The sequence below is a fragment of the Topomyia yanbarensis genome, chromosome 2 (assembly GCF_030247195.1).
Source record: "Topomyia yanbarensis strain Yona2022 chromosome 2, ASM3024719v1, whole genome shotgun sequence".
Classification (NCBI taxonomy): domain Eukaryota; kingdom Metazoa; phylum Arthropoda; class Insecta; order Diptera; family Culicidae; genus Topomyia; species Topomyia yanbarensis.
The window spans coordinates 175,947,661-175,964,918 of record NC_080671.1 but is presented as its reverse complement, the minus strand read 5'-3'; the positions used below and the strand labels follow the sequence as shown (position 1 = coordinate 175,964,918).

At 39.0% G+C, this 17,258-nt stretch overlaps 1 protein-coding gene across 1 annotated transcript; it reads left to right on the top strand.

Annotated features, from left to right (window-relative positions):
• The first annotated feature begins 2,613 nt into the window (after positions 1-2,613).
• LOC131682202 (beta-hexosaminidase subunit beta-like) lies at positions 2,614-16,585 on the top strand. Its single transcript, XM_058963521.1, has 7 exons — positions 2,614-3,080; positions 14,711-14,790; positions 14,847-15,005; positions 15,075-15,150; positions 15,205-15,320; positions 15,391-16,125; positions 16,180-16,585. Exons 1-7 carry the CDS (start codon positions 2,981-2,983, stop codon positions 16,534-16,536), a joined length of 1,623 nt encoding a protein of 540 aa, XP_058819504.1. The 5' UTR covers positions 2,614-2,980; the 3' UTR covers positions 16,537-16,585.
• The last annotated feature ends 673 nt before the right edge of the window (positions 16,586-17,258 follow it).

Sequence of the window (17,258 nt, the reverse complement as noted above, 5' to 3'; positions counted from 1 at the left end):
CGATAAGAGAGCAAGTGAGAACTCCACCATCGAAAACGGTGTTTCGTTCGCGGTATCGTGAGGAGACGCGGCGCGGCACGTTTTCTGTACCGGGACAGAGTCCGGACAGATCTTTTTGGCGAAAGCGAATATCCAACGGTTTGAATAATCCACGTTCTCGTTGGTACTGTTTCCGTTACGCATACGTCGAGCCGTACCCCAAAGAGTGCTCATCGCTGTTTCTCTCGTTAACCCGTCGACGAACCGGCGCCAATAACTGCGTTTTTTGGCTTGCATTAGACTCTTCAATCGCCTTTCTAACGACGCGTATTGTTGATAGCTAGCGGGTAACCTGCCTTCCCGGAAGGCCTTATATGCAGTAGACTTCCCCGCGCACAGCTCTGAGTACTCTTTGTCCCACCACGGGCTGGGAGACCGTCCATGGGTATTCGCGCTGGGTACTGGTTTAGTCTGAGCTTGATTCGCACTGTCGAGAATCAAGCCAGCCAAAAACCTGTACTCTTCCTCCGGAGGAAGCTCATGAGTAGATTCGATTTTAACGGATATCGCGGTCGCGTAACTCTTCCAATCAATGTTCCGTGTGAGGTCATACGAGACATTGATTGTTTCCGATGGTCTTGAACCGTTAGCAATTGAAATTACGATAGGCAAATGATCGCTACCGTGGGGATCAAAGATCACCTTCCACCTGCAATCTAACTGTAGCGATGTCGAGCAAATCGATAAATCCAACGCGCTTGCGCGTGCTGGTGGTGTAGGAATCCGCGTCATTTCTCCCGTGTTTAAGATGGTCATGTTGAAATTATCGCAAAGATCTTGGATTAATGTTGATCTATTATCATCATGAAGACAGCCCCATACCGTACCGTGCGAGTTAAAGTCTCCCAGAACTAGCCGCGGTGCCGGTAAGGATTCCGTGATATTACAAAGCGTTCGGTGCCCTACCGAGGCTCTAGGAGGAATGTAGATGGAACCAATGCAAAGGTCTTTACCTTTGATTTGAACTTGACAAGCGACAATTTCAATGCCTGGTGTCGAAGGGAGGTTAATTCGGTTGAAAGAATAGCACTTTTTGATCCCCTAAGGGTTTTCTCGATCCAGACGGATTATATTAAAGTCGTGGAAGTTGAGATTTATATCGAAAGTTAACCAAGTTTCACATAATGCGAAAGCATCACATTTGAAACTGTTTAGTAAAAATTTGAAGGAATCGATTTTCGGGAGGATACTTCTGCAATTCCACTATAGGACAGTGATCGAATCAGTGACCTCGTTCGATGACTTAGCCATCGAAGGATACGATCGCTGCAAGGAGGGACCATTTAGAAGTCAACTGTTTCAAAAATGTTTGCACCATATGGAGAAAATGTATCAGAATGCTTTTAAGAGGATCAGTAACATTGAAAGCTGTGAAAATTAAGTCCACTATGTCAGAAAATTTCATTAGTCCGCTACTGGACTGAGCATCTGTTTGAAAAAAGTGGACACTTGGGGCTTTTGGTGTCCCTGGAAGTGGTGGATACTCCTTGTTAGAATTAAAATTTCCAAGTCCTGGAGCAAATTGCTTCGACGACGACGTGCATCACTTCCGTTGGGTTTATTGATTGTAGTTGGCGCACTCTGAGTGGTCGACACCTTGGCACCCTTACGAGGCAATCTAGGGAATTTAGTATGACATCCAGCCTCAGAAATGTCTTACACATATTCAATGTCAAAAACTATAGCTTCAATATAATAAAATTATTGCAACATGCCATGCAACATTTCCAAACTTTCCTGAATATCTCGACACACAAAGGTATGTAACCGCTCAAAGAACCGAGTCTGCGAAAGCACTTGTCATTTCTAAATGTGCAGTAAGACCCAATATTTTGGTCGGCCGTTTTTATGTCGTCTATGAGAAAGACAATATATAGTTCAATAATAACAATCTTGATAAAAACGACGAGATGATATAACTTATGTAAGTTGAAATTACCGCTGTTCAGTTGTGTTATTTTTGGAATATCAGCTCTCCCGCAGAAACAGGATGATATCGCCTGAGAAGAGTCTACCTCCCTGTACCATCAATCCAAAACAAACATAAATTAGAATATTACTTGCATCTTGCTTATCAAATTGAAAATAAAAATCCCCAATTGATGTCCTCACAATGAGCCGGGATCGCCAATCGATAAGGACCGGGGCATCACGAAACTGATTAGTATGTCATGACACTTATTCAAAGCGAGAAAATTAGAAAACAGAAAAATTTCTAATAAACAAATGCATCAAAACATCAACTTGTAACGTATCTGTAGCTCATTCGGACTCCACATTAATCTGAAATGAGATGACACAGAACAGAATCAATTACCATACCCCACATGATTGCAATTCGCGGGCTATCAGTTCGACAGACGCACAATACCTACCCAAGCTGATAGCGTCACGCCACATAACAGCAAGATGATGATGCTCTGTGGAGATAATTGACCCTCCAGAACGTAGCATATATTCCTTGTTCCCTCCGGTTTTGTAGCAACATAGCTATATAGTGATGAGATGAAGTACAGTGAAGGCCGAAAGAGCATCGATCGTGGCCTCTATCCCAGGCAATCGCGCCGTGCAATCAAACATATCGGTTCAGTTTGATTCGACGCTTACTTCGATGCGCATTGTTCTTAGTGTACGGGAGGAACGACCGGTCGATAAGAGAAGACGAGAGGTGCGTCTTCGAAGCGGGCAGTCAGTGAATTACCACTGCTGACCGGAACGCGGTATTCGGGGGCGGTGAAGGTGTGCCGCTGGTCAACTTTGTTATTTATTGGCTCGCTTACGGTGCGAGTCGTTTCATACCTTCCCATCTGGCCAAGCTGATAATAGGTCAAAGAACAATTAAAAACAGTACTAGCGAAAAAGCTTTGGTGTACAGTATCCAGCGACCTTCGCGACAAGTGTGGTGTTTCAGGTGCATTCGGTTGCCGTCTGGTAGTGCAATATGAATTTTGTTTGGTGTCTAGTCAGCATTTGGTTGCTCGCCAGCCCTAAGGTCTGGTCGTATATAGTAGAACCCGGTCCAGTTGTGAAGGCTACGAAAGGTAGGTAATTATTTTTTGCAGCCATTTAAAAATAATTAACTCGCCGGGAATAAATATATGTTCATAAAAGTGCGTTAAACTGCATTTGTCTTCTACTATGGAATAGGTGGTTCAAAAACCACATAATTCAAATCTAATCGTGTTTAAAATCTAAATAATTTAGTAAACCTCCAGAATCAATTCGTCTCAAAACCTAATCGCACTTTTCGTCAACAGAGCTTGTCACGCTAAGAAACAAAATAGAAGTAGCCGACGGGTTTACCTAATGTAAAGTATTTCAATTTACCTCCATTTCCGCAATCGCGTAGCATGTGTAATCCAGTTTGTAATAAACCTGACGACTTTTTACCCAAATGTTAATGCTCTGAAAATATGATCATTATCGTTATTTCAATCGTGTTTGATAGTTTACAAACACAAACATACGTAATGTAGTATTTGAAGTAGAATACCGGTTCTAGCAAACGTATCGTATCAAAACGTATGATCTGACAGCAGTTTGGGTGGAAATCTGACTCAGTTACGTAGCTACTTGAAAACCCTCAAACGAAGTTTCGAGCTACTTTAGAGCATGAAATGGGCTCAAATTACTTGTGTACTTACAATTTCAATGTTATCGCGAGGAAATAATTGTTGCTTGATGCCGCTAAGAGAATAGTTTTCATATAGTTTTCCTCATATTAGGACCGTTCTCGTTCATGCTATCATCCTCCTTGTTGACTGTCTTTCTATTCACCGTGCTGCTTGTTGATTAAAAAATAGACGCATTCGTTGCTGATTGAGTAAGGGAAAAACGTTCTCAGTGATACACTTTTTCTTTAGCAGTAGATGTTCAGATAATATGTGAAGTGGACAGTACAATTTTGCCTAAGCATCAACCCCTTCATTCCCCACTTTTTTCTAGCACATAAAGGATTTTAATACTATTTTTCATGAAACTATTGGAGCCAACAAACACGGAAAACTTATTTTGATCAGGTTTGGCGATTATATTGCAGTGCTAGAAGTTGCTCAACTTTTACCTTCCTGTGCTCGATGCAATTCTCCTAGTTATCTTATAATAGTACAATCGCTTGGAAAAGGTAGTCCAATTGATAAATTTAAACAATTTTGAATAATAGTTTAGGATAACGAAAACATATCAAAGTTTCATTTTTCATCGATAACTTATACTGCTACTGGCAGCACTGCTTTATAGGAATCCAATCACACTAATTGCAATACCTTCAGTTCTACAATTTATAACTGTTCGAGCTCAAATGAAAGGTCACAGTTCTTAGTCTTACTTGTTTTTGTGAGAAAATCTTGCATGAGGCAATTTAATGAAATATATAACCGAAATATTGTCACACTCTAACCCTCTACGCACTATGACATATCATGTTGCCAAAAATTTACGACGCGATAATGTGTTTATTAGGATACATAAGGCTACATCCGTAAATGGCATAGAATTTTTAGAGTGATTTTCAACACCCCCTTCCCTATCGTAGCATTTCGTCTCAAACCTCTGAACACCCCCTAATAATGACGCAGCTTCAAGACAACCCCCCTAAAGCTGAGCTGTACTGTTCGAAAATTAGCAAAGGATTTTTCAGTGTCCCTAGGGTTAGTTCAAAGGCTTAAAAAATAAAAAATCGAAACGACACATGAACCAATCAGTAAAGAAACAAAATAATTTACACTTTGTATTTGGGATTATTTATAAGGAAACGCTTTAGAAAATTGAAAGTTGCCTTCTGACCTGCAATTAATGCTTTACCAGTTGTACCGGCAGTTCTCAGTACACTTCGGGTAGACCTGTCGTAACATCACGCCAATAAACTTTCGTAGATTTTTTGACTTTTTTTTAATTCGTTTATTTGACACGGCTCATAGCGGTAGCTTAACGGAGCCGTGAATCTTTTATACGTTTACAATACATGTAAAAATAAAAATACAAACAAGAATTAATTAATTGGATCTCGTGCGTGCAACTTTTTATTGCGAGTGGAGACCTTCTTTCGCGAGGTCTGTTGGCAAACAACGTCAGGGGGGTCATTTAATTCTCTCTTGTTTTTCACGTCCCGGTCGAAGCTGGCTTGGTGTCCGGGATCAGATGTTCTCCCTTGCTTCTTGCACTTATTGTTGATCAGTGTAAATCCGTCGTCATTGTTACTGCATTCGTTGCCGATGTTGCTTACAGTTGCTTTTGGGGTGCTGGATGATTCATTTGCGGTTGCCATTATGGTCTGAACAGCTGCCACAAATTTGGCCACCGTTTGTGGCAGCTTATACGACATTCCTAGTGCCGACTTTGAAGACATGGTACCAAGAAAAACGCGTGTAAAGTTTTGTGTGCGATTTGCTTGCAGATAAAACCCGGTTCCATTTAAAGTTGTTTGTCTTTATAAACAATAACCCGATTTGCCTGAAATTTTCGGAGAATATTTTCAGAATATGCTACTTTTAGAAAATGAAGAATAATCGATGTTTTTGCCTATAGAATGGTTATGCAATCACTCTGAACATCGTTCGGAGGGCCGTCTGTCATATACCATTCGACTCAGTTCGTCGAATTCGGCAAATGTCTGTGTGTGTGCATATGTATGTGTGTGTATGTTTGTATGTATGTATGTATGTGACCAAAAATATGCACATCGGTTACTCGGAGATGGCAGAACCGATTTCATCAAACTTAGTCTCAAATGAAAGGTACAACATTCCCATAGGCTGCTATTGAATTTCATTGAATTCCGAGTTCCGGCTCCAGAGTTACGGGTTTAAGAGTACAGGCACACACCAAATTCACATTTTTGCCTTTCTCCTATAGAAAGGTTATGCAATCACTCTGAGCATCGTTAACTTAATCCCGGCTTACTAATTTTTTTTTTTGGCTTACATATGTTTTCTGTATTTTAACAGGGTCGTAGCAATTACAAATTAAATACGCCAAGGTGCAATACAAATGCATCTTCAGTTTTTGGCTCACCAAGTAGGCTAATTTTACCACCCAATGCATCCGTTTCCTCTTGACAGTGCACAATTGTTAAAAATAATTAAAACTGGCAACGATATCTAATCCAAGCAAATTGTTTGTTTTCATTTTTATTTTTGACGTAGCATTAGAATTTTACAGAAAAAATGTATTTTTCATGATTTGTGCAGTGAATTTAAAAATTAAACTTAATTTCTCAAGCTTGAATAATCCCGCCATGTAGTCAAGACATAATAGACTACCCAGCAAGGACAGGAACTGTCCATTTTTACCAAACCTTTAACCTGGCTGGTATACAAATAAAGATTTTGACATCACTCATTTTCAATCTGGATTTCTTCGTGAACCGGTAAAATACATGGCATTTTGGAAACTGTAATATTGGTAATTGTTCCGAATCGCAGCATTTTCGAAAACGGTTGTTTTTCATTGTTTTAAATTACTTATTTTAAGAAACACCAATGACGACAAACAAGGGGTAGCTCCACACCAAGGGGAACTAAAAAAAAAAAGATGTTCCATCTAACTTATGCTGTATTATGCCCCAGAAAGTGCTTTTTGTGTGCTATCTAAACCTAACCCCTATAAGCTCCGTACTGGTGATGGTACCCAAAATATTAATTCTTGGTCCGAAGATTTGGACGAAATCAAAACACAATCGAAATTAAATGTCAAAAACTTTCAAACATAACAGCAAAGCAAAATCTGTGTAGCTAGTTTGCCACTATTTCCTCAAAGTATGCTGTCACTTTTACAGTGTACCTTTATCGCTGTACCTGGGTTATAAAATGTGTCCTCGAAAAATTATCAGAGCATTCCGTATTAACATATTTGTATTTGGTCGTAGTTAGGGGGATACGGTGAGGTCCCCCACATCACTTACCACCCTTCCCTGAACCGCCCTTCCCTCATCAAGTACCCCTCTACGCGAATAAAATCTTCTAATTCCTCTGGAATAAATTTTCCTAGTGGGTCTGAAAAACCAGGGCAAAATTTGGTTTGAAATGATTTTGAGTTGAGAAACTAATTTAAAATTTCTTAAAAAGTAGAAATTTTTTGGCGGGGTCCAAATCCCCGAACCCTCCTACTGGATTCGCCGCTGGTGTTTCAAGTGTTTCAGCGTCGACATATAGCGACTCAAGTTCGTAGCTGTCGATTCATTGTACGTATGTGTAAATCGCATTGAATATTTAACAGACATTTCCACCATTATATTAAACATAACCAGCTATGGAATCGTAGTTTGGATAAATGCGAAAGGCACAATTGCACCACTAGGTGGATTAAAATGGGTTTTTTTATTTTGACTTGGTCCTATACTTTGGGTTTGACGATTCTACTTTGCGGTTTTGAATAAGTAGAGGAGAGTGGGGTCAAGAAGGTCAGTTTTCTTTGGCGAGCTTGTGCGGTGGTATTATTGCACTGATTTTGACAAACAAGCACTCGTTGGAAAGGTTATATATCTGGCAACGTTTTAGCAATAATTGTTTTATGCCTGGGTAAATATTATCCAAGCTAAACCCATTAAGGCGAATAAAATAATTAAGGTTTTTGTAATCTGGGGGTACGACAGGTCAGTATATTTGAGGTCAAATTAAACAATGTACGCCTCTAGAAAATCACTGGTTCAACTTTTATTAGAAGAGTATTAATACTGTAGATTATTTTAAAATTAAATTGCTGTAACTCAGCTACGAAAATGAGAAGTGGCAAATGATGCGAAAAATCGTGAAAGGAATTATTGAAAAAGCAAGAAGCAGCTGCCGCTAGCTTTGTACTTGCGAATGACTTCTTCGGTGTTCTTGTCGTCGCCAGAGTGTGGAATTGAAGTTGTTCATTCCGGCTCACGTAGTTGCTTAGCTATGAGACGATCAGTAGTGACCTATAGTGCCCCCAAGCGTACGTTTCATATTGATGTCCGCATTATCGAAAAACCAACGAAAGAAAAAACCCACTTGTCATTTTTGTAAATTGATTATATGTACTGCACTGAGGACAAAAGACAATGCGTTTTCGCAACAACACGCGAAAACATAAACGACGCCGTAACTAATAAAGCTGCTCCAGGGTAACAGTCGAAACGACAGTCGTCAACGATGTTCTCTACCGTGTATCTAATACACACAAGATGAGCGACTTCTGCGATAACATAGCAAAGATCATGCCCTATACCTATTGTACCCCCATACATATTTGGTCAGATTCTGCTCTATTATTAAAATGTTATTATTACAGATTATACAACGAGAGAGAAAATGATTTTTTCAATACATAATTAAAATTCCTTAACACCCCAAAAAAAAGCTACGTAGCATAACATGGTCCTCTACCTCCCCTGTCGTCTCAAATCGTTACAAAATACCAAACTCCCCCTCCCCATACAATGCTACGTCATTTATGGATGGACCCTAATAAACGCGTGGTCATACATTAATCCAGTGGCGTAGCCAGAAATTTGGTTTGGAGGGGGTTTTTGATAATGGCATTTCAAACAATTTTGTTGAAAATATGAAGGCTACATGAATTCAACATATTGGGATTTAAATGGACTGGGCCTGCTATATTTCTTCTTAGTGAAGATACTCTGAATATGTGGGATATTTATGTCTTTGGCAAAGTTGTTTAAAATAGCACTTTCGAAAACTTTGCTGGAGACATTAAGTCTCGACCCAAATTTGGTTGAAGAGTAATTCTTGTCTATAATTACTTCTAGGAGGATTAACCGTCAAAATTATTCTATCAGCAGGTGAACAGTTTTACGTTTTGAAATTCTTCAATGTTACTTAACATCGAAATTTGGCTGTTTCGAATGAATGTGATCGTGACCGTTAAAAATTTATCGAGCATTAATTTTACTTTTCTTCATCAGTCAACCTCACAACTTGCAGTACTAGTACGTAGCACACAAAATTTTAGTACGCTATTTATTGCATCCTGCTAAGATGCTATTCATATAGTTGATAATACAACAAAAATCCAATGCTCATAAAACCGATCCTGACCTGCTAGAGACAAAATTACATCAGCTTTCAACAAGTTTCTGAAATGTTATTCTCGTTGTTAACCATATTGAATTGTCTAAACTCTACACAATCTAAAAAATTCATTTTCAGCAAATGTTGAAATGTATGTAAGTTTTCGGTAAACAAGCTTATGTTTTATATGCAATCAACCTATTCAAATTTAGATTCCCATTCGAAAAATTGTCTCTAATCCATATTTTGAAGCATCTTTCCAAAAAATGAGCTCATAATAATTCAGACAGTTATTTTATTTTACATTGAAGTAATTTGACAACTATGGGATTTTGGCTAAGAGATAAGTTACAAGATCCCCTTCCCACAATTTTCCAAAAGTTCTGATGACGCTTTAAACACAGTTCTCAATGTAGTGATCAGAGAATATTTTTCCAAAAATATTTTGTGGAATATTAAATTAAATTCGTCAGCATCAATTTTTTTTTTCAATCCAATTAATTTTGGTTTGGGGGGGTTTTTTTAAGTCTGCCCGTTCAGACTACTTTACGGCGCGGGTTAGTTGGTGATTTTGATGGATGAGAAGATTGAGTTATGTTAGAGCAGTTCCAGTTTTGATTTGCTTACAAAAAGTTGTGAAGCTAATCCGAAGCGGTAGTCAAAAAAAGTAATGTCATCAGAAAAAAAAAAAATTTATATAGGAGTTTCAAAGTGCAAATGTTTCAGTATCATTACACTGCTATTTTCTTTATTGCCTCATTTTAAACACGGTCAGAACTTTGTTTTGAATAGAGTATTCAACACATACACTCAGGTTCGCTCGACTGGAGAAAATAATTTCGAGTCATGTAACGACCTAAGAACATGTTCAAGAGTGGTTCAGTTACATTAAAAAATGAGTTATATCGCGAAATCGCGCTCGGAAGAACATAACTTGCTATTTGTTGTTTGTAAACAATTTCTATTACATTTTGAGCATATCAGTGTGTGAGGTGGTCCAATTTTTGAAGACGAGCTCAAGCATTTCAAGTCGTATCTATCTAATTACTCGAATAATGTTGGCTTCCAATAGTTGCAGGCCTATCCACATAGGCTTTGACTTCACATAGCCCCATAGAAAAAAGTCTATAGGTGTGATATCGCTCGATCTAGGCGGCCAACTGACAGGTCCATGGGGAGAAATTAAACGTTTCTCCCGCAATCATTTCAATGTTTCATTACTTATGTGGCACGTAGCGCTGTCTTATTCGAACCAAATCAAGACTACTGGCTTCCTACCCAGTAAGCAGACGCTACTGATATGAAAAGAACATTTCGTAGTATGTGTAGGAAAAAATATGTTCGGTTTTGTCACTGGTTTACTTTTTTTAGAGTTGTGGAGCTGTAGAGCTATCTCGGAAGGGGTCCCAATCAGAAGAACTGACTACAATTGCTTACGAGACAGGAAATATCCCCCTCTCAACACTAACACATTGGTTGAAAATTAGTAAGTGCTGAACGGTCTAATTTATCACCGGAAGGTTATCCTGTTTGGAAGATCGCAAGCGTAGGTATACGGGCATGATCGCGAAGGGCCTCCAAAGATCATCTGGTATTTTGTTAATCCTGGCACTCCGAGTTTAAAAGAGTTCCGAACCAGGGCTCATCGCCAAGTCCAGGGTACCTCAAGAGAGAACTTGGCCCTAAAGCCACTTTGTACACGAAACGCTATCTATTCATATTATATCATGTCGTCAAATGTCCGATTCTCAATCAGAAAGGATCCGTAGTGTTAATAAGATCGTAACGCCAGATATGTAACATACTGTATACTAGGAATCGTTACGTACTGACTACTCTCTTTCAAATGATACCCATAGTCTCACTGTTTTGTGGTAACCGGAAGTCCCTATCTTGGAAAATGGCGGTAATCATGAACTTTCTGATGTCTACCCGATCAGAATGAAATAACAAGATTATAACAGAACACAATTTTTGTAACACATTGTGTTATAAATTAGGTCTCGTTAGTAGTTAAAATTACAGAAATTTATAACAAGTAACAATGCGAGATATAGTTCTGAAATATTTTTGTTATGTGTTTCTGATCGGGTAATGACCACCCCCTTTCAAATGACTTCGACATTGTTGTGGATTCTCAATATTTTATGGTAACCGGAAGTTGCTATGTTAGATTTCCAAATAGCGCCAATCATCAACTTCCGATATCTATTGACAACCCTCTTTCAAATGACATGATGATGGTTCTCACTATTTTGTGGTAACCGGAAGTCGCCATCTTGAACTCATCATTTCCCTATGTCTCTGTCCACCCGCTTTCAAATGACATCTACACGGTGTTCCTAAAACCGTTATTAACAAAAAAAATGACCATAAATTTGCCATACGGTATTCGAAAGATACGGTATCCAAGCATCTTCTCAGTGAATTTCAAAATGATCCATCGAGGGATTCAAGAGAAATTGCAATTTGAAGTTTTATGATACGTTTCATAAGGCTACCAGCAAACACCCACGGGTTTGGTCCTATCTCTACAAGCAAAAATTTTTTTGTCTGCTTATTTGGTACATGGCATTCGAAATATATAGTAATCAAGTATATCCCCGGCAAGTTTGAAAATATTTCATTGACGGAATCGAAATTTATAACGGTTTGGATGTGGTATGCGGTCATAGATGGGTTTTTTACCAGACTTCAAGCGTGAATCCATGTTTGTCCATTGACTATTTAGATCGTTTATACGTGTCGCGGTTTTTAAAGGAAAACCTTACCATTTAATTACATAAATATAATGTACAAAAGGTGTTATTTATATGGTGCACTGAAAAAATATGAAAATAGCGTTGTCTACCAAACGTTAAATATAATGCGAAAACTAAAAAAATGAATAAAAGTTGGAATGTTTACTTCAAATGGCCTTATCTCAATGGTTTGTTGACCGATTCTAATTATTTTTTTTTATTATTGAACAGGTAAACGTTTCATTGTTAATTTACATTAAGAAGAATATAAAACAGAGTCATCTACATCAATAAATAGGCGATATAGTTGATCTCAACTATATGTATTATCACTATTTAGTGAATATTTTTGTTTTAAAATAGCGGCCTATCCATTTTTATATACTAGTTGATTGAAATTGCTGTATAAACATCTGAATGTCAAATACTCGTGATAAGTTCAATTTGACAATAAAACTGACAATAGTTAGGGATATGAGCAGATGAACTTGTACTAATAACATCGCCTTTGATTAGTTTTAACATCTGTCAACCCAACCAGCGATTGTACCAAATTTCCAACAAAAACCGTATCATAACATAAATTTATCTGAATCAGCAAATACCTTCGTATTTTTTAAATTTATGGTTTTATTTTTCCATCATTTGTAGTTTGCGTTCGTTGCATTCAACTAATGTATAGGTCATCGTTTTGAATACAAAGATATTCACTAAATAGTGATAATACATATAATTGAGGATAATTATGTTGTCTATTGTTTGAAGCAGGCAACTCTATTTTATATTCTTCTTAATGAAAATTAACGATGAAACGTCTACTTGTTCAATAATGAAAAAATAATTAGAATCGGTCAACAAACCATTGAAATATGGCCTTTTGAAGTAAACATTCCGACTTTTATCCATTTTTTTTAATTTACACATTATATTTAACGTTTGGTAGACAACCCTATTTTCATATTTTTTCAGTGTGCCATATAAATAACACCTTTTGTACATTATATTTATGTAATTAAATGGTCAGGTTTTCCTTTAAAAACCTCGGCACGTATAAACGATCTAAATAGTCAATGGACAAACATGGATTCACGCTTGAAGTCTGGTAAAAAACCCATCTATGACCGCATACCACATCCAAACCGTTATAAATTTCGATTCCGTCAATGAAATATTTTCAAACTTGCAGGAGATATACTTGATTACTATATCTTTCGAATGCCATGTACCAAATAAGCAGGCAAAAAAAAAATTGTTTGTGGAGATAGGACCAAACCCGTGGGTGTTTGCTGGTAGCCTTATGAAACGTATCATAAAACTTCAAATTGCAATTTCTCTCGAATCCCTCAATGGATCATTTTGAAATTCACTGAGAAGATGCTTGGATACTGTATCTTTCGAATGCAGTATGACAAATTTATGGTCATTTTTTTGTTAATAACGGCTTTAGGAACATCCACTCTTGCTCTCAGCCTCCCAAGTATAACCAATATCTTTCAATTGACCACAAGACCATAAGTCAGCTCTAGAACTGAAGTTATAACAATTAGTCTGATTGAATTCCGATGGAGCAGTGCTGCCAGGGACAGTTTACGTTGTCGACGAAAAATGAAATTTTCATATATCTTCGATATTTCGAAATATTATTAAAAACCGGTAAAACCTATTAAATTGGACTGTCTTCGACAACGTTTTCCACGCAATTGGCCTATTGTAAATTGAGCTGCTTCTAAAACTGCGAGGGAAACACTTATCTTTATGATAAAAAGTTTTTCGTGTTACGTGACCTCACCATTTTCTACAAAAAATGGTTTTGGAACCCTATATGCACTAGAAAAAAAGTTGATCATGATAGGGTTAAGTATGGTGTCTTTGCAATAACCATCCCCATACTTACTTAAGTCTTGAACAATTAAACTCGATTCTGTGATAACCCTATCAATTGTAATGCCCCTCGAAGGTATGTACGCTCTATATTCACGCGAAAAAGCTCGCAGAAAACAATTGCATCGGGTCGGGTTGTCATTAACTTACACGATGTCTTTTACTTCTGAGAATCGCGAAGTCCAAGGTTTGGAAAATTGAATAATATTTAGCGCCTTCAATTTACGTCTACAATCCTGTATAAGTATCGGATTACATTTAAATCTTAGGTTTTAAATTTATAGTAGAAGGCTGGGGGGAGGGTACGATGGACGTTCCTCTATCTCGTTATACATCTAACAAAAAAATCTATTCCACTACTTATAATGTATGTACCTGTTATCTGTTATCTCTTTTGTGATGAACGCCAACATCGCCACCTCGTGTGTGTTTTTGAGAACTGTGTATCCGTTGTTCAATAATATGACAATTTTCGGTGTCACCTGCTTCCTCATTGCGTTGCTTCTACGATAGAAAAATAGGTGTACCTGCAGTACTTGCAATTTCTTCTCTTCGTTTAGTGCTGCCTATAGGCGCTTTAGTATGGTGGTATAAGCTCTCAGTTTCCGCCACCGCGGTAGACAAATGTGTCTACCCGCGATTTACCGTCGAAACACCATTTGTGTAGGATGCTGTCGGCCACGCCTCCGACATCGAAACTGTTGAGTCATAAAGAAGGAGACAGTTTATTTTCTGCCAGAAAGCGTATAATGTCGGGTATTCGATTTGAAAGCTTACGCATAAAATTTCTAGAAAAAAAATATAACAAATACACATTAAATGTAAAATTTCAAAAAAATATTTTGAACTTTTTGCATTGACAACTATTATGTTCCAACTGAGCTCATGCTGATTTTTTTTTAAACTTATTATGTTTCTTGTTCCTCCAATCCTACATGAAAACAAAAATGCTGTAAAGTTCGATTATGTCGTATTCAACTATGTTATCCATTAGTTTTCTTGTAAGACTATCCAGTTATGCTTAATAACAACTTCCTATCCTCTCTTTCAACACAGGTGAAATTTGGCCTAAGCCCAAAACTCAGGAAACATTCCAACGGTATTATGCAATCAAACGCCCTACGTTCCATTTCCAGGTTTGAAGCTTTTTTCTCTTTCGAGCGGATACATTCTCACTTAATATCTATTACAGACTGCCAACTTAACCTGTGATATCCTAGATAAAGCCATTGAGCGCTACCAAACATTGATCTTCGATGTAGGTAAGGATGTCCGGAGAACAGCTTTCAGTGCATCGTCGATTAACAAAAGGTCCCCAAAAAAATCCTTCCGCTCGGATAGGAACTTCAGTGTAAGTAGAACGCAGTTCACTGTTACTTAAACTTTTCTAATGAATCACCTTTCTGGGATTGGCCAACAGGGTTATCTGGAAGAAGTGAAAATTGATTTAAAGGCACCATGTGAAACGTTGCCACATCTGCGCATGGATGAATCATGTGAGTATACATCTAAAGTCTATTGATCGCACTGTAACTGGCGTTGCATTTTAGATGAAATCTTAATCAACGTTGCCCAAGCCAGTATTGAATCGTACTCCATCTGGGGTATTCTGAGGGGTCTTGAGTCATTCTCGCAGATGGTTGTGCTGTCAGATGATGGAAGCGTGGTAAGTGGACATAAGTAGACCCTGAGTGTCAAGACCTTTCATACTTCAAAGACTTGTATGTATTTTCCAGCTTCGCATCAATGCTACCACCATAACGGACCGTCCACGTTTTCCACATCGCGGTCTTCTGGTCGACACATCGCGACATTTTATTTCGGTGTGTACCCTGGTGAAAATCCTGGACGGCATGGCATACAACAAACTAAACGTATTCCACTGGCATATTGTTGATGATCACAGTTTCCCTTATCAAAGCCGAGTCTATCCGGAACTGAGCGCCAAAGGTGCCTACCATCCATCTATGGTTTACACTCCAGAGGACGTGCAGAAGGTTATCGAAGAAGCACGCTTGCGTGGAATTCGTGTTATGACCGAGTATGATACACCAGGACATACCCGTTCGTGGGGTGTTTCTCATCCTGAACTACTCACCAAGTGCCACGACCAGTACGAGGGAAAATTAGGCCCGATGGATCCTACGAAAGAGTCAACTTATACATTTTTGTTCAATCTGTTCCAAGAGGTGATCAGCGTGTTTCCTGATCAGTATGTTCATCTCGGAGGCGATGAGGTAGGGTTTGAGTGTTGGGCTAGTAATCCGGATATCATAGAGTACATGAAACAGAACAGATTGTATTCGTTTGAAATGCTGGAGGAGAAGTTTATTCAAAGAGTGGTGGATCAGATTGACGCTCTGAATAGAAGTTCGCTTGTGTGGCAAGAGGTATACGTCAACGGAGTGCGGCTTCCCGATGGAACTGTAGTGCATGTATGGACCGGTAACCGACAAGATCTCCTCCATAGAGTAATATAATATTGGTTTCATTTAGGTTTGCAAGTAATTAGATTTTATTTGCAGATAACTCTCGAAGGACTGCCAGCGTTATTATCATCATGCTGGTATTTGGATCATTTGTCCACTGGGGGAGACTGGCGAAAGTTCTACAACTGCGATCCGCATGATTTTGTCGGAACTCAGACACAAAAGGATCTTGTTTTGGGTGGAGAAGCTTGCATGTGGGCAGAAGTTGTCAACGATCATAACATTTTGCAGCGCATATTCCCTCGGGTGTCCGCGACTGCAGAAAAACTGTGGTCACAGGAGGACGTCAATGATGCCGATGAGGCTGCTCGTCGGTTGGAGGAGCATGCATGTCGTTTGAATCAGCGAAACATTCCGGCTCAGCCCCCGAACGGACCTGGTGTTTGCTTGTGATGCGCTTGAGGCTACTATAAAAAATACAACTACAATTAGTTAAAATTTACGCATTTTTTCATGAAATTCTTAGAAATGCAACGCATTTTATAATATCACAAAGAAAAGTTAGAAGAATTTATAATTTGATCCTTGAAGTAAAGTGACCAGACGTCCCGGACTAGTCGGAGTCCCAGATTTCAAGTGGTGGCGTCGCACGCGTGTTCTAGGACAGCTACCAGCGCATCCCCGCTTAGACTGTCGGTGTTGGCCTCCAGTCCCACGGTAAATCCTTCGCTGTCGAAGTGATTGGACTTCCACCCGCGTACCTGGCAGAGATCACCCGCCCTCGAATGCTGCACACCATAGTTGATCCTAAAGCGAATTGCTAGGTGGTCACTATGGGTGTAGTCCTCGCCTACCCTCCAGTCCATGTCTGGAATTGCTATTTCTACAGCGGCTACCTCATTCCACTGCCCAAATGTTGAAATCTCCCGCTATGACGAACGGCTTTCGACCCACTAGGTCGGACGAGAGTCGGTCGATCATCTGGTTGAACTGTTCTATAGGCCACCTTGGTGGGGCATAGCAGCTACAATAGAACACACCATTGATCTTGGAAATCGCGATACCCTCTGCAGAGGAGTGTACTACCTCTTGGACCGGGAATCGTCGCGTTGTGCAAATTGCTGCCATCATAGACCCGTCCGCCACCCAATTGCCGTTATCGGCAGGGGCGTTGT